This window comes from Dendrobates tinctorius, unplaced genomic scaffold, assembly GCF_039654945.1.
Source record: "Dendrobates tinctorius isolate UK_male_01 unplaced genomic scaffold, ASM3965494v1 ptg000062l, whole genome shotgun sequence".
In the NCBI taxonomy this organism is placed as follows: domain Eukaryota; kingdom Metazoa; phylum Chordata; class Amphibia; order Anura; family Dendrobatidae; genus Dendrobates; species Dendrobates tinctorius.
This window is the reverse complement of record NW_027361730.1, coordinates 17,157,706-17,181,969: the sequence shown is the minus strand read 5'-3', so window position 1 is coordinate 17,181,969 and position 24,264 is coordinate 17,157,706. Positions and strand designations below refer to the sequence as shown.

The following is a 24,264-nucleotide window of genomic DNA, read 5'->3' as shown; positions in this document are numbered from 1 at the left end:
AGATGGTGACACATCCAGGGACAAAATGCTGTAGGTGAAACACCCGGGGGCAAACTGCTGGGGGCGAAACATCCGGGGGCGAACTGCTGTGGACTGCTGGGGGCGAAATGTGCGGGGGCGAAACATCCTGGGGGCCAAATGCTTGGGACGAAATGTGCGGGGAGAACGGCTGGGGGCGAAACATCCAAATCCCTATATATACATATATTTTTCTTTCCATGGTTATATATGCCATACAATTTGCAACTCATTGCACTATATGATATTTACATATTGCCCTTTTTCTGCACACTGCAATTTATTGGTCATTCTTTATTTCCTTTTTTTGAACATCATTGGTTTATATCTTTTTATTTGGTGTGTTATTTATGCCTTTGGATTATTTTCTTGATATGTACGGTAGTTTGCTTATTTGAGATTCTTTTGGATTTGGTCATTTTGTGAATATAGTTATATAATATACATTATCTGCTATATATTGTTTTATCCATAGACATTTCCAATGTTTGTGTTTGAACTCATGTATATCACGGGCATTATTATAGCCTTCATATGTCAGTGCTCCAGGCTAATTTTTATTTTAATTGGTTTAAAAAAAAAAAAATTGTGTGTATTTATTTGTCTGTCCAAATAAAATTGTTATATTTTTATACAGATGTTCTTATTGCTTTTGTAATGCTCCTGTTTTCCCCTTTTTTGCTGTACATTTACATAATGTTTTGACTTAAAGAGGTTGTCCACTACTTTATCATTCATCATCAATGACACCGAAAAAAACTGATCAGTTGGGGTGCCGGGTGTTGGACCTTGACCTATCAGACATTGATGACCTATCCTAAGGATAAAGGTGGTCTTACACATAGCGATATCGCTAGCAATATCACTAAAGCATCACCGATTTGGTGACGCAGCAGCGATATTGCTAGAGATATCGCTATGTGTGATACTTACCTCCGACCGGCTTCCCCGCTGTCTGTCGCTCATCGCGCGAGATCGTCCACGTCCATTTCTCGTCGGGCGCTTCCTGCTGGGCTTCCTGCTGGCGCCGACGAGCGACCCGTGGACGCGGATGGGAAGACATCAGGATCGCCGCGTCTGAAAGGTAAGTAACGACTGCTGTATCGCTGCTGCATCGCTGTGAGATCTGCCTGTGTGGCAGCTCACTAGCGATCATTTAGCGATGCACCAGTGATCCTGACCGGGTCGTATCGTGGTCGGGATCGCTGGTGCATCGCTAAATGTAAAGGGGCCTTTAGTCATCAATAATCAAGTAGTGGACGATCTCTCAAATTTAATGTACCTTTCAGTAAGGTATATTCATTGTGTGTCGTTTCCAGTGCTGATCCGGTCCTCTTTTACACCATGTGACTACAGTTGTGACCAACCAGCTAACACCTCGTTTCTGTGAGATTCAGAACAAAGCTCTCATAGGCGTACATTAAGTTTGCATTCACATATTCATGTGAAATGTCCTTGTGCCATCTAACTTTTTCATTGGACAGCACACGGACTCATAGAGGTGAGAATGGATCTAGTAATACATCTGTGAAATACACAAACTGGAGCCTGAGATCCGTGAGACTCAGACCATTTCCTATTCTGTTCTATGTGTGCAAATCCCATACAAGTCAATGGGGACCTGTGAAATATTGATGCAAAGTGGATGACTTCCGATTTGCTTTTGTGTCTCACAGATTTATTGCTTAGTGATACATTTTAATAAAAATTAACCTTTTAAGGATCTTTTTATAGACTAGGAAGGGAGTACACCTCTTTCGTGATAAAAAAAATCGGATTATCGGATTATAAAAAATGAAGCAACTGGGGTGACATAGGTATTCTCTCAGATAGTAACATTTATACAATGTGTGAAAGCAGCCTAATAAAAGGAGTAACGGTTGGCTACAGTATATGAGCCGGCAAGAAAGAGCTGCTGTCAGATAATGCAGGAGAGTCACCAGAGCGGTGCAGCAAATGGCAGAAGACCGTGACCAGTAAGTATTTCAGTGCACACACTGAACATACATACGAGGAGCGATCCAAAATTAATGATAATCGGTTATTTCTATTGCACACAGAAATTAAAATAAAATGTTTTCTTCTCTCTTAGGTACCCACTAGTCCAGGAAAAAAAAATCACTTAAATAGGCCATGATTCCCTGGAGCTACATTCATTTGAATATGAACTGCCAAGGAGTGAACGTCAAAATGGAAAAAAACGAGCTCAGAGCTGTCATCAAATACCTCTGCTTGAAAAAAATGTCTACCAAAGACAAACACAGCGACTTGGTGGAAACATTGGGGGACTCTTCTCCTCCATATTCCACAGTTGCACGCTGGGCCAAGGAATTTAAGCTGGGAAGAACATTGACGGAAGGTGAACATCGCAAAGGACGCCCATCCACGTCCCTCAATGAAGAAAACGTGAAAAAAGTTGAAGAAGTTGTGTTGGCAGATCAAAGAGTGACTATCAGGCATGTAGCTGAGGTCACAGGGATCTCATATGGCAGTATTCAAAGAATCCTTGCAAAAGAATTGCATATGAGAAAGGTCTCCGCGCGTTGGGTGCCAAAAATGTTAACCGACGAGCAAAAGAAGAAACGAGTTGACATTTCAATAGCAAATCTTGAAAAGTTCCAAGCAGACAAGGAGAATTTTTTGTCATGTTTTTTGACCATGGATGAGACCTGGATCCACCACTTTGATCCCGAAACTAAACAACAATCGATGACATGGAAATGAGCCGACGAACCGACGCCGAAGAAATTCAAAGTGTCAAGCTCAGCAGGGAAGGTTATGGCGTCTGTTTTTTGGGACGCTGAAGGAATTATTATGGTGGACTATTTGGAGAAGGGAGCCACTATTACGGGCTCCTACTACGCAGAACAAATAAGAAGATTGCGGGAGGCTATCAAGGAGAAAAGGCGCGGCAAACTGCGGGCTGGAGTGCTGCTTCACCAAGATAACGCACCGGCTCACAAAGCTGCAGTTGCCATGGCTACCATTCAAGAAGCGGGCTTTGAACTGGTGGAACACCCCCCCTATTCGCCAGATCTAGCCCCCAGTGACTTCTTTCTCTTTCCTTGGCTCAAGGAACACCTCCGGGGCAAGAAATTTGACGACAATAGCGACGTGATAACCGCTGTTGGGGAGTTTTTTGAGGGTCAAGATCAAGAATTTTTTCCGAAGGGAATTCTAAGTTTAGAAAAGAGATGGACTAAATGTATAGACTTGTTAGGAGACTATGTAGAAAAATAAAAAACTTTTTTGACTATATTGATTGTGTTTATTATTGATAATTATTACTTTCGGATTGCCCCTCGTACTTACAGAAATAAACACACCCCACCGCAGCGGTACTTTAATTTATATTTTCTGATGATGCAGAACTCTACTGGCTTTCTATTACCCACAAATGATTAAAGCAGCCAAGTATGCATAACTTGGAAAAGCAATATGAAATAACAAACTCCATTCTTTTCTTAAGGTTCTATAACCAATACATGAAAAGCGGCTGAATCCAACTATTTTAGTTGGATAAACCAGCCATTTACTGCACATGGGGCAACTTTGACTCTGCCCGGACAGATTATGATACAGCAGATAAAATTTGGGTGGATTTTATTTTTTCTCCAATATAGATGTCAGTTGAGCTGAGCATTCATGTGTTTGGGAAAGTCAGGAGAGATAGTTGTTAGCAGACTTATCTAAGGCTTTGAGATACAAGGTTGATTAATCCTATTCCTTAAGAAACCAGAATAAGATCTGGTATCTATATAACCAACTCTTTTTTGTATGTTACAAATATGGAGGACAAGCGTTCACAATATTTATATTTTTTTTATATACTGGTATTTTTTTTTTAGGTTAAACAAGGAATCTTGAGAATTGCAGTTAAGTGAGGGGGCTTTCCCTCCTCCTTGCCTTTGAATATAAATACAGTATTTCTATCCTGCAATCTATGATTATGGGAAAAACAAAATATTGGATTTGTACCACAATTGTGACATTTCGTTTGCACACCCTGAGATGCACACCCTAACCAGTTCTTAGTTAATGTGACCCTAGATATGTTGTATCACTGGATGAATGTTGTCTGGCCAGGGTATAATCAAATTATGAGCATCCTTGATTATGTTAGCCTCCAGTACATATTCCACTCAGTGAGAGATTGCATCTGTTTGCTGTCATGTTTTGTGTTCTGTTCTTTGCTATCCAGTTGTCCATGCTTGTTTTATTCTTGTCTCAGTCACTGATAAGTATCTTTTTGGTGACAGCATGCAACATGAACTCAGAGTTCCCTGTGTTTCAAAGCCCTGAAGGACATCTGCCAAGACACATTCTATGACACTTGTTTCTACAATGATCTGACACCTCAGTAGGGCAGGTTAAAGGGAGAACACAACTTTTTGATGGCTTATGTCATTCTGATTTACTAATGGTCTTCTCACTAAACCAATATTTACTTTACAGCTTTCTGTTTTTTTCTTGGCAACCATATATATAATGAATGGAGCAGAGGTATGCATGCTTGACATCCACTCTATTCGTATGGGGCTCTAGGACCATCAGCAATCAGAAAGTTATCCTCTAACTTATGGATAGCAGATGCTCTGAGGTCTAGCATGAGCAGGTTAGATTTTCAGCTGTCAGAGACAGCCCATAAAGGCCCCTTTACATTTAGCGATGCACCAGTGATCCCGACAACGATACGACCCGGTCAGGATCGCTGGTGCATCGCTAAATGGTCGCTAGTGAGCTGCCAAACAGGCAGATCTCACAGTGATGTAGTGACACAGCAGCGGCCGTTATTTACCTTCCAGACGCGGCGATCCTGATGTCCTCCCGCCCGCGTCCACGCGACGCTCGTCGGCGCCAGCAGGAAGCGCCCGACGAGAAATGGAGCTGCACGATCTCGCGTAATCAGCGACAGACAGCAGGGGAGCCAGTTGGAGGTAAGTATCACACATAGCGATATCGTTAGTGATATCGCTGCTGCGTCACAAAATCGGTGACGCTTTAGCGATTTCGCTAGCGACATCGCTATGTGTGAAGGCCCCTTAACTCTGTGAGAATCATAGAATGTTAAAGTTGGAAGAGATCTTATGCGTCATCGTGTCCAACCCCATGTTCAATGCAGGATTTACTAAACCATCTAAGACCGATATCTGTCTGGCCTCTGTTTGAAGAGTTCCATTGAAGGAGAACTTGCCACTTCTCATGACTGTTCCACTCATTGATCAGCCTCACTGTCAAAAAGTTTTTTCTAATATCTAATCTGTGTTTTCCCCCTTTCAGTTTCATTCCATTGCTTCTCTTGTTTCCATATGCCAATGAGAATTAGGATGATCCTCTACACTGGGACATCCTTTGAGATATTTGTAGACAGCTATTAAGTCTCCTCTTGGCCTTCTTTTTTGCAAGATAAACATTCCCAAATCCTTTAATCGTTCCTCACGGGACAAACTTTTCAGTCCACTCACCATCCTGGTAGCTCTTCTCTGAACTTGCTCCAGTTTTTCAATGTCTTTTTTAAAATATGATGCCCAGAACTGGACACAGTATTCTAGATGAGGCCTGACCACGTTGGAGTAGAGGGGGGTAATTTAGGAAAAGGAAGTGTATTGGTACATCCATCCAGGATATATAGATAAAATCTGTCTTTATTGAAAAAGAGATTAAAACATAGTAAAATGAAAACTTAGGAAACCTAGGTTTCATTTTACTATGTTTTAGACTATTTTTCAATAAAAACAGATTTTATCTATATCCTGGATGTATGTGCCAATACACTTCCTTTTCCTCCTTTATTTGTCTGTCATCACTAGCGGACACGGCAACCTCAGGACAAGCTCCAGCTTAACCACTGATCCATCAAATTACAACATGGTAAACCTCTAACCCTCCCTATCCCTCCTCCCTACTACTATTACGCTAGAGGGGGATAATTACTTCATGTGATCTAGACTCTATGGTTCTCTATGGTGCCATCAGCAAGGATTTGGATTTCTGGATCACTGAGTAAATTATCTATATGATGGACTACTTGCTAGAGATGGGGTGCACCTTACAAAGACTGGAAACAAAGTCACCTTGCTACACTCATCAGGAGAGCTTTAAACTAGAACAATGTGGGAAGGGAAGCAAAAGACCAGAAAAAGACATACACCTGACAAATACTATAGAGAATTCTGCTATTAGAAGTGGAAAGGAAGAACAAAGACAAAAAAATCTAAATAATAAAATATTGGAGAAAGAGAAACCAATCACAAGCTAAAATGTTTCTATACGAATGCACAAAGCATGGGCAACAAACAAGGAGAATTGGAACTAGTAACGCAGGAAAAGAAATATGATGTCATTGGAATCACTGAAACTTGGTGGGACGATACACATGATTGGAATACAAGGATAGAAGGATACAACTTATTTGCAAGAAACAGACTTGATAAACGAGGAGGGGGTGTCGCATTGTATGTTAGAAAAGCAAATATCTGCACAGAGATTGACGCTTCAGAGACTGTGAGTTCTATGGAAACTGTTTGGGTAAGAATACAAGGACAGAACAATGGAAAGGACACCATTGTAGGCATTTACTACAGACCGCCTGTGCAAGCTGAAGATATGGATGAACTCTTTATGCATCAAATGGCCAAGTTCTCCAAAAAAATATGACATAGTGGTCGTGGGAGATTTCAACTATCCAGACATTTGTTGGGAATCTCTCTCAGGCAAAACTAACAGGTCAAGGAAATTCTTATTCTCTCTTGCTGACAACTTTATATTCCAAAAGGTAGGGAAGAAGACAAGGGGATCTGCTGCCTTGGATCTAATCCTTTTGAACAGGGAGTTAATGGTTTAGGAGGTAATGGCTGGGACCCTAGGAGGTAGAGACTATTTTAGAATTTTGAATAAGAGGAGGAACACCTGTGAAGCTCAGACGTCAAGGTTAGATTTCGGAAAGGCAGATTTTAAGGGACTCAGAAAGAGACTTGGAGGGAACCAATGGCTGGATATCCTTAAGGACAAAAATGTCCAGGAAGGATGGGAAATCTTGAAAAATGAGATTCTCAAAGCACAATCATTAACAATTCCAAAAAGAGGGAAGAATAGGAAGCATTTAAGGAAACCAGGACGGATGAACACAGAACTTAAATGCATGCTAAAAAGGAAGAAAAAAATGTTTATCAAATGGAGAGAGGGAGGCATATCTAAAGAAGAATATAATGCTATCTGCAGAACCTGCAGGTCTTGAATCAGTTTATCTAAAGCTGACAATGAATTAAGGCTTGCAAGAGACGTCAAAAGCAATAAAAAAGGATTTGGGGATATGTCAAAAGTAAAAGAAAAGTCAAAGATGCTAAGGATTTTTACAGGATGAAAATTATGAAATTGTAAGACAGGATGTTGAGAAGGCCGAACTTTTAAATTCCTATTTTGCATCTGTTTTCTCTCAGAAAGGAAATGTAACATCAACTGTTCTTCGCTGTCCTATTAAGGGAATAGAAGAATCCAGGATATCTATAAACAGAAAGATAGTGAGGAAACACTTACCTAACCTAAATAAATTCAAGTCTCCAGGTGCAGATGAATTACACCCCAGAGTACTGAAGGCGATAGCAGAAGACATTTTTTAACCACTCGCCATAATCTTTGAACAGTCTTGGAGAACAGGAGAAGTCCCAGAAGACTTGAGAAGAGCAAATGTTCCTATCTTCAAAAAGGGGAACCCAGGGAACTATAGGCCGGTGAGTCTGACTTCTATACCAGGAAAGATCTTTGAACAAATTACCAAACAACATGTATGTAAGTACCTGGATAAGAATGATGGGATTAAACAGAGTCAGCATGAGTTTGTATCTAATATGTCATGTCAAACTAACTGTTAGGCGTCAGGTTTCTACCACTGCACAGCAGGAATCCAGAGCCTTGCACCCAGCGGTCTCCCATTCTTCTTCAGCCGCAGTGGAGCCTGCTCAGCAGATTCGTCGGTCCTGGCGCTCAGCCCAGGCCAACTCCGTGGGTTTGCTTGATGCTGCCACCTCTGGCACAGCTATGACAATGCATGCTGCTCAGCAGCGAGATTCTCCAGGGACTAAGTCCTCATGTCGGGCCACTGAGCATGCCCGTGGAGTGATCTCCCATTGGAGATCGAGGGTCACATGCTCAGGTCCTGCTTGTGTTCGGATTGGCCCATCCGAGAAGCCAGGAAGGTCCCGGACGCCCGTGGCTATAAAAGGTTTGCATGGCCGCTCGCCCATGTGCTAGTATAGACTGTATTTACAGACTATGTGGAGTGAGTGATGTATGCACGTATGACTGTCTCAGGTGAATGACTCATTAAGAAACCCCTACCTTTGGTACGCATGTGTTGTGCAGCCTAGCCTGCTAGCACCCAGGCTTAGGCGTAGGTAGGTCTGAGGTTGAGTCAGGCATCTGGACTCACCAGGGACTCGGCACGCCTCAATGCACGTGCTCCATAGCCAGAGTCTATAGCGGCGCTCGCGGCAGCGACGCTGTGCGTTCAGTGGGCCTAGAAGGACTCTAACCCCATGTCCTTGGGGTAGAGTTCTGTGGCCGTACACTGTGCGCTCTTTTGGCCGAGCTCTGTGAGTTAACAGGCTCCGGCATCTACTTTCAGCGGTGGTGCGGCTCTGTGCAGTAACAGAGTTCGCCCTGTTCACATTGGGTGACGTAACCCACGTGTGACTGGTTTCACACCGCTTAATTCTTCTGCCATTACTTAGCAGCAGTGTACCACCTCTGCACGGTGGACCCCGGGCTGCGAATGCACGTACTATTATTTTATAATTTGGTGTGTTCCGCCAGCCCTAACATACTAGCGCCAGGGTCTGGCTAGTAATGGCGGATGAACAGCGACTGCTGCAGTACATCCGGCAGCTGCAGGGCAGGTTGGCGGCTCTCCAGCGTTCAGCCTCAGCTGCAGATGTTACTGCGGTCGCTGTTCAGGCAGCCACAGAGGCTGTCTCCCGTGTGACCACAGCCATCCCTACCCCGACTTTGTCCCGCCTCCCGCTGCCGAGAAGTTCTCGGGTGATAGTGCTTCTTGTAGGGGTTTCGTAAGCCAGTGCTCTATACAGCTGGAGCTGCTGGCCGTACGATTCCCCTCTGAGCGGGCTAAAGTGGGATTTATTATTTCCCTCTTGTCGGGCAGGGCTTTGGAGTGGGCCAGACCGCTGTGGGAGCATGGGGATCACGTGGTGCAGAGTGTCTCGCGGTTCTTGGACACTCTGAAGCAGGTCTTCCTGGGGCCACGAGTCACCCATGACACCGCGCTCCGGCTGCTGGCATTACCACAGGGCTCGTCCATGCTCAGCCACTTTGCCATCCAGTTCCGGCCGCTGGCCTCAGAGTTAGAGTGGCCAGATAAGGTCCTCATTCCGGCATTCTGGAGAGATTTGGCTGGCCATGTGAAGGACGCTCTGGCCACCAGGGAGATTCCCGCTACACAGGAGGAGCTTATCACTGTCTCCACCCGTATTGATCTTCGCTTCGCCGAGTGAAGGTTGGAGCGAGCCCAGTGTAGGCAGAGGTTTAGGTTGGCACCTAGCTTTGCTAAACCTCTGGAATCTTCCGATCGGGCGTCCGAGCATCAGGGGGCTTCCCGTGAGGGATCCAGGCCCCGATCCGCTCGAGCTCCTGTGAGCTGTCATGTTTGCTGGCAGTCCGGTCACCTTGCCAACCGGTGCCCACAGCAGCTGGGAGATCGCTCATACCTAGTGGCCGTAGGAGGTGGCGCACTAGAATCAGCGGCATTTTCCTCCAAGTTGTCCTTTAAGGGGACACTTGAGGTTGATTCTTCCACTCTGGCGGTGAAGGTTTGCGTGGATTCCGGGGCAGAGGGCAATTTTATGTTGTCAGCCTTTGCTCAACGGCACGCTATACCTCTGGTTATGATGTCTACACCAGTCACCGTCAGAGTGGTGAACGGCGCCACTCTACCCTCACAGATAACCCACCAGACCGCCCCCTTGTTACTCTCAGTGGCTCCATCTCATCAGGAGACGATATCCCTCCTCGTCATGCCCGAGGGTATTGACCAGGTACTTCTAGGGGTCCCCTGGTTGCGGTACCACTCCCCCATATAGAGTGATCCTCAGGGAGGATTATTGGGTGGAGTAAATCATGTGAGGGTAGATGTCTGAGGGAGTGTGTTCAGGTTGCCTCCACCGAGGTTCCCGCAGATCTCTCCTCGCTCCCCAAACACTATCGACAGTATGCGGACGTGTTCTCCAAAAAGGCGGCGGAGACCCTTCCACCGCATCTCCCCTATGACTGTCCTATTGACCTCTTGCTTGGTGCTGAGCCTCCCCGGGGTCGAGTCTATCCCCTATCTCTCCCGGAGACAGAGGCCATGTCTCAATACATCAGGGAGAATCTGGCAAGAGGATTCATTAGGAAGTCAGTGTCACCAGCAGGGGCGGGATTGTTCTTCGCCCAGAAGAAGAGTGGGAAACTACATCCTTGCATTGATTACAGAGGTCTTAACGCCATCACCGTTAAGAATAAGTATCCTCTGCCCCTGATATCAGAGCTTTTTGATAGGTTACGGGGAGCGAGAGTGTTTACCAAACTTGATCTGCGGGGGGCTTACATCCTGATTCGCATCTGTGATGGGGACGAATGGAAGACGCCATTTAACACCAGGGATGGGCACTATGAATACCTGGTGATGCCCTTTGGCCTCTGTAATGCCCCGGCCGTCTTCCAAGACTTTGTGAACGATATCTTCCGGGATATGCTTACCACCTCGGTTGTAGTCTGTCTGGATCATATTCTCATCTACTCACCAGATATTGACTCCCACCGGAGAGATGTTTGCAAAGTTTTCGATCGCCAGTGGGCAAACTCCCTCTATGCAAAGTTGGAGAAGTGTGTGTTTGAGCAGCAGTCCTTGCCTTTCCTGGGCTGTATCATCTCCGCCCGGGGGTTGGCCATGGATCCTGCCAAGCTACAGGCGGTGATGGATTGGCAGGAACCTCATTCTCTCAAAGCGGTGCAGCGCTTTTTGGGGTTCATAAATTACTATCGCCAATTCATCCCCCACTTCTCGACTTTGGTAGCACCCTTGGTAGCCCTCACCAAGAAGGGTGCAATCCCCAACTTGTGGTCGGAACCGGTCTCGAAGGCCTTCTCCTCCATTAAGTCCCATTTCGCTGGCGCTCCCATTCTACATCGCCCCGCTGTAGATAAGCCCTCCATTCTGGAAGTGAATGCCTCTTCCGTCGGTGCTGGAGCGGTCCTGTTTCAGAAGGACACGCAAGGTCGGAAGCACCCATACTTCTTTTTCTCCAAGACCTTCACACCGGCGGAGAGGAATTATGCCATCGGGGACAGGGAGTTGCTAGCGATGAAGTTGGCCTTCTCGGAGTGGAGACACCTCCTGGAGGGGGCTCGCCATCCTTTCCAGGTGTTCACCGACCACAAAAACTTGGTGTATTTACAAACAGCCCAGCGGCTAAATTCTCGCCAGGCCAGATGGTCTTTGTTCTTTTCCCGGTTCCACTTCACCCTCCATTTTCTCTACGGGGAGAACGTCCGGGCCGATGCTCTCTCCCGCTCCGTGGTGTCATCGGAGGAAGAGGAGGAGGAGCCTCGGCTGATCGTCCCATCCGAGAGCCTGAGAACTGTGGCTCCGGTTGCCCTTGAGTCAGTACCTCTGGGCAAGACATTTGTCCCTGCCAGTCTGCGACCGGAGGTCCTCTCTTGTGCTCATTCGTCTAGGGTGGGTGGACATTTCGGGATAAAACGGACCTCTGAGCTTCTGGCGAGGATGTACTGGTGGCCGCATATGGCCCGAGACGTCAGGGACTATATTCAGGCGTGCGTCTCTTGCGCCCAGACTAGGTCCTCTAGCAGTGGCCCACTGGGCTTCTTTTTCCTCTGCCAGTAGCGGACAGGCCCTGGGAGATGGTCGGTATGGATTTTGTGGTGGGGCTACCCAAGTCCAGTGGCAGCAAGGTCATTTGGGTTGTCACCGACCATTTCTCTAAGATGGTGCACCTGGTACCTCTCTCCCGGTTACCTTCTGCGCGGGGCCTGGCAGTGTTGTTCATTAAGCACGTTTTCCGCCTGCATGGCATGCCGGTCAAGATTGTCAGTGACTGGGGTCCTCAGTTTGCGTCCCGGTTTTGGAGAGAGCTTTGTTCCCTGCCCAGCCTATCATCCCTAGACGAACGGTTTGGTAGAGAGAGCCAACCAGACCCTGATCACATATCTTCGACATTTTGTCTCGGCCAGGCAGGACGACTGGGCATCCTTGCTGCCGTGGGCAGAGTTCGCTTTGAACAATGCTGTGGCCGACTCCACCGGTCAGACCCTATTCCTCCTAAATTACGGCCAGCATCCGCGCGTCCCTGTGCCCATGCCCGTGTCATCCACAGACTCCAGGGTGGCAGACTGGGCGGTGGAGGCACGCGCCATTTGGGATCACACCCAGGATGCTATCCGGGCTTCCAAGGAGAGAATGAGGACCTCTGCTGATGCACACCGGCGCCCTGCTCCGACTTTTGCCCCTGGCGACTTGGTGTAGCTCTCCGCCCGAAACATCAGGCTGCGGGTAGAGTCTGCTAAGTTCGCACCGCGCTACATTGGCCCTTCAAGGTCCTCAAGCAGATCAGCTCTGTGGTCTACCGTCTGGCCCTTCCACCACACTTGGCTATCTCTGATACATTCCACGTGTCCCTCCTTAAGCCTGTTCACTTGTCCCGGTTCTCCGAGTCATCTGCCGGGACATCAGACTTGTCTTCTGACGAGTTTGAGGTCAATGCCATCGTGGGATGCAAGGTGATGCGGGGCAAAAAGTTTTATTTGGTGGATTGGGAGGGTCATGGTCCAGAGGCTCGGACCTGGGAGCCAGTGGAGAACATCCACGCTCCGCTCCTCATTGCGGCGTTTGAGCGTAGCGAGGCTCAGAGGGGAGGGGGCCCTAGGAGGGGGGGTAATATTAGGCATCGGGTTCCTGCCACTGCACAGCAGGAAACCAGAGCCTTGCACCCAGCAGTCTCCCATTTTTCTTTGGCTGCAGTGGAGCCTGCTCAGCACATTCGTCGGTCCCAGCACTCTGCCCAGGCCAACTCCGTGGGTTTGCTTGCTGCTGCAACCTCTGGCACAGCTATCACAATGCATGCTGCTCAGCAGCGAGATTCTCCAGGGACTAAGTCCTCATGTCGGGCCACTGAGCATGCCCGTGGAGTGATCTCCCATTGGAGATCGAGGGTCACGTGCTCAGGTCCTGCTTGTGTTCGGATTGGCCCATCCGAGAAGCCAAGAAGGTCCCGGACGCTCGTGGCTATAAAAGGTTTGCATGGCCGCTCGCCCATGCGCTAGTATAGACTGTATTTACAGACTATGTGGAGTGAGTGATGTATGCACGTATGAATGTCTCTGGTGAATGACTCATTAAGAAACCCCTACCCTCGGTACGCATGTGTTGTGCAGCCTAGCCTGCTAGCACCCATGCTTAGGCGTAGGTAGGTCTGAGGTTGAATCAGGCATCTGGCCTCACCAGGGACTTGGCACGCCTCAGTGCACGTGCTCCATAGCCAGCGTCTATAGCGGCGCTTGGGTCCTTGGGGTAGAGTTCTGTGGCTGTACACTGTGCGCTCTTTTGGCCGAGCTCTGTGAGTTAACAGGCTCCGGCATCTACTTTCAGCGGAGGTGCGGCTCTGTGCAGTAACAGAGTTCGCCGTGTTCACATTGGGTGACATAACCCACGTGTGACTGGTTTCACACCGCTTAATTCTTCTGCCATTACTTAGCAGCAGTGTACCACCTCTGCACGGTGGACTCCGGGTTGCGAACGCACGTACTATTATTTTTTAATTTGGTGTGTTCCGTCAGCCCTAACACTAATTTAATTTCCTTCTATGACAGAATCACTGACTGGCTGGGTCAGGGAAATGCTGTAGATATAGTATATCTTGACTTCTGCAAAGCATTTGACAAAGTATCTCACACAATCCTTATTAAAAAATGACTAAGTATGGAATGGACAAGGCAACTGTTAGGTGGATTCATAACTGGCTTAGTGATCGGACCCAAAGAGTGGTCATAAATAGCTGCACATCCAGTTGGTTGAATGTCTCAAGTGGGGTAACACAGGGCTCTGTCCTGGGCCCTGTATTGTTCAACATCTTTATCAATGATTTAGATGAAGGAATTTAGGGGGAAAATGATTAAATTTGCTGACGACGCAAAGTTAGGAGGGATAGCTAATGCTAGAGAAGAGAGGATTCAAAAATAAATAAATAAACTGGAGCAGTGGGCAGCAACTAACAGAATGGTTTTTAACAAGGAAAAATGCAAAGTACTACATCTGGGCAATAAAAATGAAAAAAGCATATAAAGAATGTGAGGAATAAGGGTAAGCAACAGCACATGTGAAAAAGACTTGGGTATACTAATGGGTCACAGACTGAACATAAGTCAACAGTGTGATGCAGCAGCAAAAAAGGCAAATACAATTCTAAGATGTATTCACAGAAGCATACAGTCTAGATCACGTGAAGTCATTATTGCCCTCTACTCCTCTTTGGTCAGACCTCATCTGGAATACTGTGTCCAGTTTTGGGCACCACATTTTAAAAAAGACATCAGTAAACTGGAGCAATTTCAGAGAAGAGTGACCAGAATGGTGACCGGACTGCAAACCATGTCCTATGAGGAACTGTTGCAGGATTTGGGAATGATTAGCTTGCAAAAGAGAAGATTGAGAGGCGACTTAATAGCTGTCTACAAATATCTGAAGGGCTATCACATTGTAGAAGGATCATCTTTATTCTCATTTGCACAAGGAAAGACTAGAAGCAATGGGATGAAACTGAATGGGAGGAGACACAGATTAGATATTATAAAAAAACTTTTTGACAGGGTAATCAATGACTGAAACAGGCTGCCATGAGAGGTGGTGAGCTCTCCTTCAATAGACATTTTCAAACAGAGGGTGGGCAGACCTCTGTCTGGGATGATTTAATGAATCCTGCTTTGAGCAGGGGGTTGGACCAGATGGCCCAGGAGGTCCCTTCCAACTCTACCATTCTATGATTCTTAATACATCCTAGAACTATGTTTGCTTTTTTTTGCTGCTGCATCACACTGTTGAACTCATATGCAGTCTGTGATCTATTAGTATACCCAAATCTTTTTCACATGTGCTGTTGCTTAGTTCTATTCCTCCTATTTTGTAGATATAATTTTAATTTTTCTTTCCCAGATGTAGAATTTTGCATTTCTCCCTGTTTAATACCATTCTATACTTTCTTAGTCTTCTCTAGTGTTAGCTGATCCTCCTAGCTTTGCAGTGTCTGCAAATTTGATCAGTTTACCTTCAGTTCCCTTATCTAGATCATTTTATACTAATGTTGAACAACACTGGGGCCGGGACAGGGCATTGTGGTACCCCACTTGAAACACTGTTCTAATTGGATGTGCAACCATTTATTACCACTATTTGAGTACAGATCATTGAGCCTGTTATGAATCCATCTAACTAACGTCTTGTCAATCCCATATTTGGTATTTTTTTCAATAAGTAATGTATGAGAAACTTTATCAAATTAAATTGAGATATACTATATCTACCTCTTTTCTCTGATCGACCCAGTCAGTGATTCCATCATAGAAGAAAATTAGATTAGTCTGACATGACTTATATACTACAAACCCAATTCTGGCTTTGGATAATTACTGCATGCTTATCCAGGTACTTACAGTGGGGAAAAAAGTATTTAGTCAGTCACCAATTGTGCAAGTTCTCGAACTTTAAAAAGATGAGAGAGGCCTGTAATTGACATCATAGCTAGACCACACTCTGAGATTCAAAATTAGAAATCAAATCCAGAAAATCACCTTGTCTGATCAGGCAAGATTTATTTTTCAAATTATGGTGGAAAATAAGTATTTGGTCACCTAAAAACATGCAAGATTTCTGACTCTCACAGACCTGTAGCTTCTTCTTTAAGAGGTTCCTCTGTCCTCCACTCATTACCTGTAGTAATGGCACCTGTTTGAACTTGTATAAAAGACACCTGTCCACAATCTCAAACAGTCACACTCCAAACTCCACTATGGTGAAGACCAAAGAGCTGTCGAAGGACACCAGAAACAAAATTGTAGCCCTGCACCAGGCTAGGAAGACTGAATCTGCAATAGGCAAGCAGCTTGGTGTGACAAAATCATTTGTGGGAGTAATAATAAGAAAATGGAAGACATACAAGACCACTGATAATCTCCCTCGATCTGAGGCTCCACGCAAGATCTCAACCTGTGGGGTCAAAATGATCACAAGAACGGTGAGCAAAAATCTCAGAACCACCCGGGGGGAACTAGTGAATGACCTGCATAGAGCTGGAACCACCATAAAAAAGTCTACCATCAGAAACACACTACAACACCAGGGTCTCAGATCTTGCAGTGCCAGATGTGTCCCCCTGCTTAAGCCAGTATATGTCCGGGCCCGTTTGAAGTTTGCTAGAGAGCATTTGGATTATCTAGAAGAGTATCGGGAGAATGTCATATGGTCTGATGAAACCAAAGTAGAACTGTTTGGTAGAAACAAATCTCGTCATTTTTGGAGGAGACAGAGTGCGGAGTTGCATCCAAAGAACACCATACCTACTGTGAAGCATGGGGGGTGGCAACATCTTGCTTTGGGGCTGTTTCTCTGCAAAGGAACCAAGACAACTGATCCATGTACATTATAGAATGAATGGGGTCATGTATTGTGAGATTTTGAGTGCAAACCTCCTTCCATCAGCAAGGGCATTGAAGATGAAATGTGGATGGGTCTTTCAGCATGATAATGATGCCAAGCACACCGCCAGGACAATGAAGGAGTGGCTTAGTAAGAAGCATAGGAAGGTCCTGGAGTTGCCTAGCCAGTCTCCAGATCTCAACCCCATAGAAAACCTTTGGAGGGATTTGAAAGATCGTGTTTCCCAGCGACAGGGCCAAAACATCACTGCTCTAGAGAAGACATGCATGGAGAAATGGGCCAACATACCACCAACAGTGTGTGCCAACCTTGTGAAGACTTACGTTTGACCTCTGTCATTGCCAACAAAGGATATATCACAAAATATTGAGATGAACTTTTGTTAATGACTAAATACTTATTTTCCATCATAATTTGAATAATAAATCTTGCCAAATCAGACAATGTGATTTACTGGATTTGTTTTCTCATTTTGACTTTCATATTTGTGGTTTACCTATGATGTCAATTACTGGCCTCTCTCATCTTTTTAAGTGGGAGAACTTGCACAATTGGTGGCTGACTAAATATTTTTTTCCCCACTGTACATGCATGTTGTTTATTAATTTGTTCAAAGATCTTTCCTGGTATAGAAGATATTTGAAGTGCGGGACAACATTTGCCCTTCTCCAATCTATTGGGACTTCTCCTTTTCTCCATGATTTTTTCAAAGATTCTGGTTAGTGGTTCTGCAATTTTCTCTAACTCTTTCAGTACCATAGGATGTACAGTAATTCATCTGGACCAGGAGGTTTAAATTAATTTAAATTAGCTAAGTATTCTCTCACCATCTCTGTTTATTGAAAGAGTAGATTCTTTTATTCCTTTGATTGCACTATGAAGATCAGGTGATGTTACAATTGTTTTCTTAGAGAACACAGATGCAAAATAGGAATTTAAAAGTTTGGCTTTCGCAACATCATTTTTGACCACTTCACCCTTTTCATCCTGTAAAAATCCTATAGCATCTTTGACTTTTCCTTTGCTTTTGACATACCCCCTTTTTACTGCTTTTGGTCTCCCTTGCAAGCCTCACTTCTGTACTCGCTTTAGCTCTTCTAATACTTGCCTTGCATTCCCTGCAAATAGTATTATATTCTTCTTTAGATATGCCCCCCTCTTTCCATTTCTACACAAGCTGTTTCTCACCTTTTCTAACTTTCACAGTGGTATGTTACAAAATATCACAAAAACTCTCATGGCACCCATGTGACCATATTAACAAATAATGAATCAGGTCATTTTGTGTGAAGCCTGAACAATATAAAAAATAAGCTAAAGTTCGCCCCCAAAAATAAGTTGCATAGTAATTTATATGAATCCCTAAAAAGTGATTAGAAATAAAATAATTTCTCTCATATAGAACAAAGCCCCATAAATCCATTTCAGTGAAAAAATAGAAAAATAGAATAGTCATCTAGGTATTTTTATTCCAAGATCTATTGATTAAAATATAATTTGTTTGTGGGGAAAAAAAAGAAAAAGAAATAATAATAATAAAAAAGTATAGAAAAAGTTAATATTATCATATTACCGTATATACAGTATGTAAAAAATATGTAGGAAAATACTACTGAAGAAAAAAAATCATAAGATTAAAAATTTTACGAGAGAAAAAAAATCTATGGTAAAGTGCACAATGGGGTAAGGTGAAAAGTCCCCTGGGCGCTTGCTAGTGATATATTTTAATTTGTTTCAGATAATACAGTCATATGTTAAAGTTTGGGCACCCCTATTAATGTTAACCTTTTTTCTTTATAACAATTTTGTTTTTTGCAACAGCTATTTCAGTTTCATATATCTAATAACTGATGGACTCAGTTATATTTCTGGATTCAAATGAGGTTTATTGTACTAACAGAAAGTGTGCAATCTGCATTTAAACAAAATTTGACCGGTGCAAAAGTATGGGCACCCTTATCATTTTCTTGATTTGAACACTCCTAACTACTTTTTACTGACGTCCTGAAGCACTAAATTGGTTTTGTAACCTCATTGAGCTTTGAACTTCATAGCCAGGTGTGTCAAATCATGAGAAAAGGTATTTAAGGTGGCCACTTGCAAGTAATTCTCCTATTTGATTCTCCTATGAAGAGGTGCTGGTAGATTGCATTGCATTTCGAAGCAGATAAGTTCCCTTTAATGAGAAATTACAAAAAGGGCTATTCTCTGCATATCATTGTTTTCTGCAGAATTTTTATGCAGTGTAGAAGAAGTTTTGGTCAACTCCATTGCAAGTCTCCCTCATTATAAGGTAATTTGAGACACTTACCCACCCTGTGCTCCAAAGTGACTGTATGAAGAGGAAGCCAAATAATTAATATAATGTGCTATTTTTCCGGGCAGCTTGCAATGTGCTCCTATCAAACAGAAAGTTGCTTTGAAATGAAATTACAAATTCTATTAGATTTCATATGCATTATGTCTATTATTGAGTTACCCTACAAGCTGTGTGCTCTGACTCACACAACACACTATTGTGTAACTGTTATGCCCAAAAACATTGAGGTCACTGCTTCTGAAAATGTATATCTAATTGGTGATGGCAGGCAGATTTTATATTGGATTCAGCTCCATTATCATTGATGACACTAACAAATGTCTGTCGAAATAGCGTTAGCCATTTTTATTTAGCCGGCAGATGGTCATTTGTGAATTTTTATTTCGATTGTCCATTTTTTTGTTTGTGAATATCATTACACACTGGAGATGATTGATTACAAAACCATGACAGAATTTATTGGTGCTGCTGAACTTAACAATTCTTCCTAAAGCTCAAAATGGCTTTAAATATTCTCTTTTTTTAATGATCAATGTGTCCCTCTTTGTCCTAGAATGAACGAGAGCAAATCATGACGACTAATGTGTGGCTCAACCAGGCAAGTAAAAATTTACATTGATTTCAAGGATTCTATAAATGTCCTGATATCATAAATCTAACAATATAAAACTAATGAAAATGATCAACATGGACTGCCCAATCTGATCACAGCAGTCGCCCTTTTTTCTGATAAAGGTCCTTTGTATTATCTCATATGGGCGATTATGTCTATATGGGCGATTACGAGCTGTCCTGTGCTTTTTCTACTAGCGAAGGACAGATAAAGAGATATACAGGTTTTATTAAGCCCAAATTTTGCTTCCAATTATAACCATATTTCCTGCTAAAAATGTTTCATATCAAAATTCCTTCCCCATTCCACATGCGGCAGTTAGATTATTTCCCTGGAAAAAACAAGCTACCACAGAATGTGGGCCGGCAATATTGGATTGATTGAGGTTCAACTCTCATCAGGGGCCATGGCACTTACATAGTTGACATCAGCGTCTGAGCCCGCTCTAAAGTCCCTGACACACTCAATGATGTAATAATTCATCATGGCACGGGAAGGGGTTAAAGTACCAGAAAACCCTAAATAACATCTATGAATTCTGCTGATCTGATTGGCATCAGTGTCATGAGGATACGGAAATCTTCACATCAATATGACCCATAGACTAAGCCATCCTTACAAGTGTGCAATATAATAAAGCCGTGACCTGAAGGTCATGGAACAGAGCATGCCGGCATCAGAAGAAATAGTAAGTCGTTAGCCATTTAAAGGTATAGAAATGAAAAGGATGTGACTGAAGCATGTGTAAATTTTGTACAAGAATGGTTATTCACCTCGACTCTTTGTGATATTAGTACATTGCTGTGCAGATAATGAGATTTTCATGGAGTTCTAAAAGCCTTATCTGACTGAATCTGATAAATTTATATACAAGAACATAAGGATTTCTGATTTTCTCATTTGCAGGAGTGGGTAGATTATCGCTTGACCTGGAATCCAGCAGAATATGATGGCATAAGAAAACTCCGCATACCTTCAAAACAGATCTGGCTGCCAGACATTGTGCTTTACAATAAGTAATCTTTTTAGATATTTTGTGGTTCTGTTGCCATTTCAAGTTAACCCCTTCCTGACATCCGACGTACTATCCCGTCCACGGTACCCGGGCCCGTATGACCGTGGACGGGATAGTACGTCTACCGCGATCAGCGGCGCCCACGTGGTGAGCGCCGCTGATCGCGGCCGGGTGTCAGCTGATTATCACAGCTGACACCCGGCACAATGTGTCAGGGGCGGTCACGGACCGCCCCCGACACGTTAACCCCTTGCACACCGCGATCAAACATGATCGCGGTGTAACGGGAGTTAAAGGGAAGCATCGGCAGGTAGGGGGCTCCCTCCGTGCTTCCCTGAGCCCCCCACGGCAGCGCAATGTGCAGCGCTGCTGCGGGGGGCTCCTATCCTCCAGGCCCCCGAATCCAAGATGGCGACGGGGGCCTTCGGGGACCTGAGGAAGCTGGCTTCCTCAGTGCCTGCAAAGCGCAGGCCTGAGGAAGCCTTCGGCACTGCCTGTGACAGATCGCTGATCTGTCACAGTGATCTGTGATGTGACAGATCAGCGATCTGTCACAGGACAGTGATGTCCCACCTGGGACTATGTAATAAAGTAAAAAAAAAATTTAAAAAAAATGTAAAAATAAATTTAAAAAAATCGCCAAATAAATTAGTAAAAAAAAAAAATATATTCCCCAATAAATTCATTTTTTGAAAATAATAAAAAAAACAAACAATAAAAGTACACATATTAGGTATCGCCGCGTCCGTAACGACCTGCCCTATAAAACTGTCCCATTAGTTAACCCCTTTAGCGAACCCCTTAAAAAATAAAAATAAAAAACCAAGCAGAAAATAATGATTTATTATCATACCGCCAAACAAAAAGTGTAATAACACGCGATCAAAAAGACGCATATAAATATCCATGGTACCGCTGAAAACGTCATCTTGTCCCGCAAAAAACAAGCCACCACACAGCATCATCAGCGAAAAAATAAAAAAGTTATAGCTCGCAGAATAAAGCGATGCAAAAATAATTATTTTTTATATAAAATAGTTTTCATTGCATAAAACCGACAAAACATAAAAAAAGACCTAAATGAGGTATCGCTGTAACCGTACTGACCCGAAGAATAAAACCACTTTATCAATTTTACCGCACGCGGAACGGTGTAAACGCACCCCCCAAAAGAAATTCGTGAAACGCTGGTTTTTGTTCATTCTGCGTCCCAAAAATCGGAATAAAAAGCGATCAAAAAATGTCACGTGCCTGAAAATGGTACCGATAAAAACGTCAACTCGTCCCGCAAAAAATAAGACCTCACATGACTCGGTGGGTCAAAATACGGAAAAATTATAGCTCTCAATATGTGGTGATGCAAAAACTATTTTTACAATAAAAAGCGTCTTTTAGCGTGCGACAGCTGCCAAACATAAAAACCGCCACAAATAGTAAATCAAACCCCCGGTTATCACCCCCTTAGTTAGGGAAAAATAATAAAATAAAAAAAATGTATTTATTTCCATTTTTCCATTAGGGCTAGGGTTAGGGTTAGGGTTAGGGCTAGGGTTAGGGCTAGGGTTAGGGTTAGGGCTGAGATTAGGGTTAGGGGTGTGTTGGGGTTCGGGTTGGAGTTAGAATTGGGGGTTTCCACTGTTTGGGCACATCAGGGGCTCTCCAAATGCAACATTGCGTCTGATCTCAATTTCAGCCAATTCTGAGTTGAAAAAGTCATATGGTGCTCCTTCCCTTCCAAGCTCTGCCATGCGCCCAAACAGTGTTTTACCCCCACATGTAGGGTATCAGCCTACTCAGGACAAATTGCAAAACAATTTTTGGGGTCCAATTTCTCCTGTTACCCGTTATAAACTTTTGTGAAGCACTTGGGGGTTCAAAGTGCTCACCACACATCTAGATAAGTTCCGTGAGGGGGTCTAGTGTCCAAAATGGGGTCACTTGTGGGGAGTTTCAATAGTTTAGGTACATCAGGGGCTCTCCAAACGCACATGACACCCGCAGACCATTCCATCAAAGTTTGCATTCCAAAACGTCACTACTTCCCTTCCGAGCCCCGACGTGTGTCCATACAGTAGTTTTCTCCCACATATGGGGTGTCAGCGTACTCATGACAAATTGGACAACAACTTTTGGGGTCCAATTTCTCCTGTTACCCTTGGGAAAATGAAAAAATTGGGGACTAATTGATCATGTTTGTGGAAAAAATACGATTTTTTTATTTTCATGCCCGGGCATTATAAACTTCTGTGAAGCCCTTGGGGGTTCAAAGTGCTCACCTCACATCTAGATAAGTTCCTTAGGGGGTCTAGTTTCCAAAATGGGGTCATTTGTGGGGGGTTTCCACTGTTTAGGTACATTAGGGGCTCTCCAAAGGCAACATGACACCCGCAGACCATTCCATCAATGTCTGCATTCCAAAATGTCACTACTTCCCTTCCGAGCCCTGACGTGTGTCCATACAGTAGTTTTCTCCCACATATGGGGTATCAGCATACTCAGGACAAATTGGACAACAACTTTTGGGGTTCAATTTCTCCTGTTACCCTTGGGAAAATAAAAAAATGGTGACTAAAAGATCATGTTTGTGGAAAAAATACAAATTTTTTATTTTCACGCCCGGGCGTTATAAACTTCTGTGAAGCACTGGGGGGTTCAAAGTGCTCACCACACATCTAGATAAATTCCTTGGGGGGTCTAGTTTACAAAATGGTGTCATTTGTGGGGGGTTTCCACTGTTTAGGTACATCAGGGGTTTTCCAATCGCGACATGGTGTCCGATCTCAATTCCAGCCAAAAATGTCAAATGGCGCTGCTTCCCTTCCGAGCTCTGCCATGCGCCCAAATAGTGGTTTACCCCCACATGTGGGGTATCAGCGTACTCAGGACAAATTGCACAATAACTTTTAGGGTGCTGTTACCCTTGGAAAAATAAGAATTGAGGGTGAAAAGATCATTTTTTTGGAAAAAATATGATTTTTTAATTGTACGGCTTTATGTTATAAACTTCTGTGAAGCCCTTGGGGGTTCAAAGTTCTCACCACACATCTAGATAAGTTCCTTATGGGGTCTAGTTTCCAAAATGGTGTCATTTGTTGGGGGTTTCCACTGTTTAGGTACATCAGGGGTTTTCCAATCGCGACATGGTGTCCGATCTCAATTCCAGCCAAAAACGTCAAATGTCGCTGCTTCCCTTCCGAGCTCTGCCAGGCGCCCAAATAGTGGTTTACCCCCACATGTGGGGTATCAGCGTACTCAGGACAAATTGCACAATAACTTTTAGGGTGCTGTTACCCTTGGAAAAATAAGAATTGAGGGTGAAAAGATCATTTTTGTGGAAAAAATATGATTTTTTAATTGTACGGCTTTATGTTATAAACTTCTGTGAAGCCCTTGGGGGTTCAAAGTTCTCACCACACATCTAGATAAGTTCCTTAGGGGGTCTAGTTTCCAAAATGGTGTCATTTGTGGGGGGTTTCCACTGTTTTGGTACATCAGGGGTTTTCCAATCGCGACATGATGTCCGATCTCAATTCCAGCCAAAAACGTCAAATGGCGCTGCTTCCCTTCCGAGCTCTGCCATG

The 24,264-nt window shown here is 44.1% G+C and overlaps 1 protein-coding gene across 1 annotated transcript in view; it reads left to right on the top strand.

The window, feature by feature from the left end:
• The window catches only part of CHRNB4 (cholinergic receptor nicotinic beta 4 subunit), a 108,024-nt gene that overhangs the window by 70,340 nt on the left and 13,420 nt on the right, over positions 1-24,264 (top strand). Inside the window, exons 3-4 of the mRNA XM_073579338.1 lie at positions 19,609-19,653; positions 20,575-20,684. Of these exons, the coding sequence (XP_073435439.1) occupies positions 19,609-19,653; positions 20,575-20,684 (155 nt within the window). The remainder of the gene's footprint in view (positions 1-19,608; positions 19,654-20,574; positions 20,685-24,264) is intronic.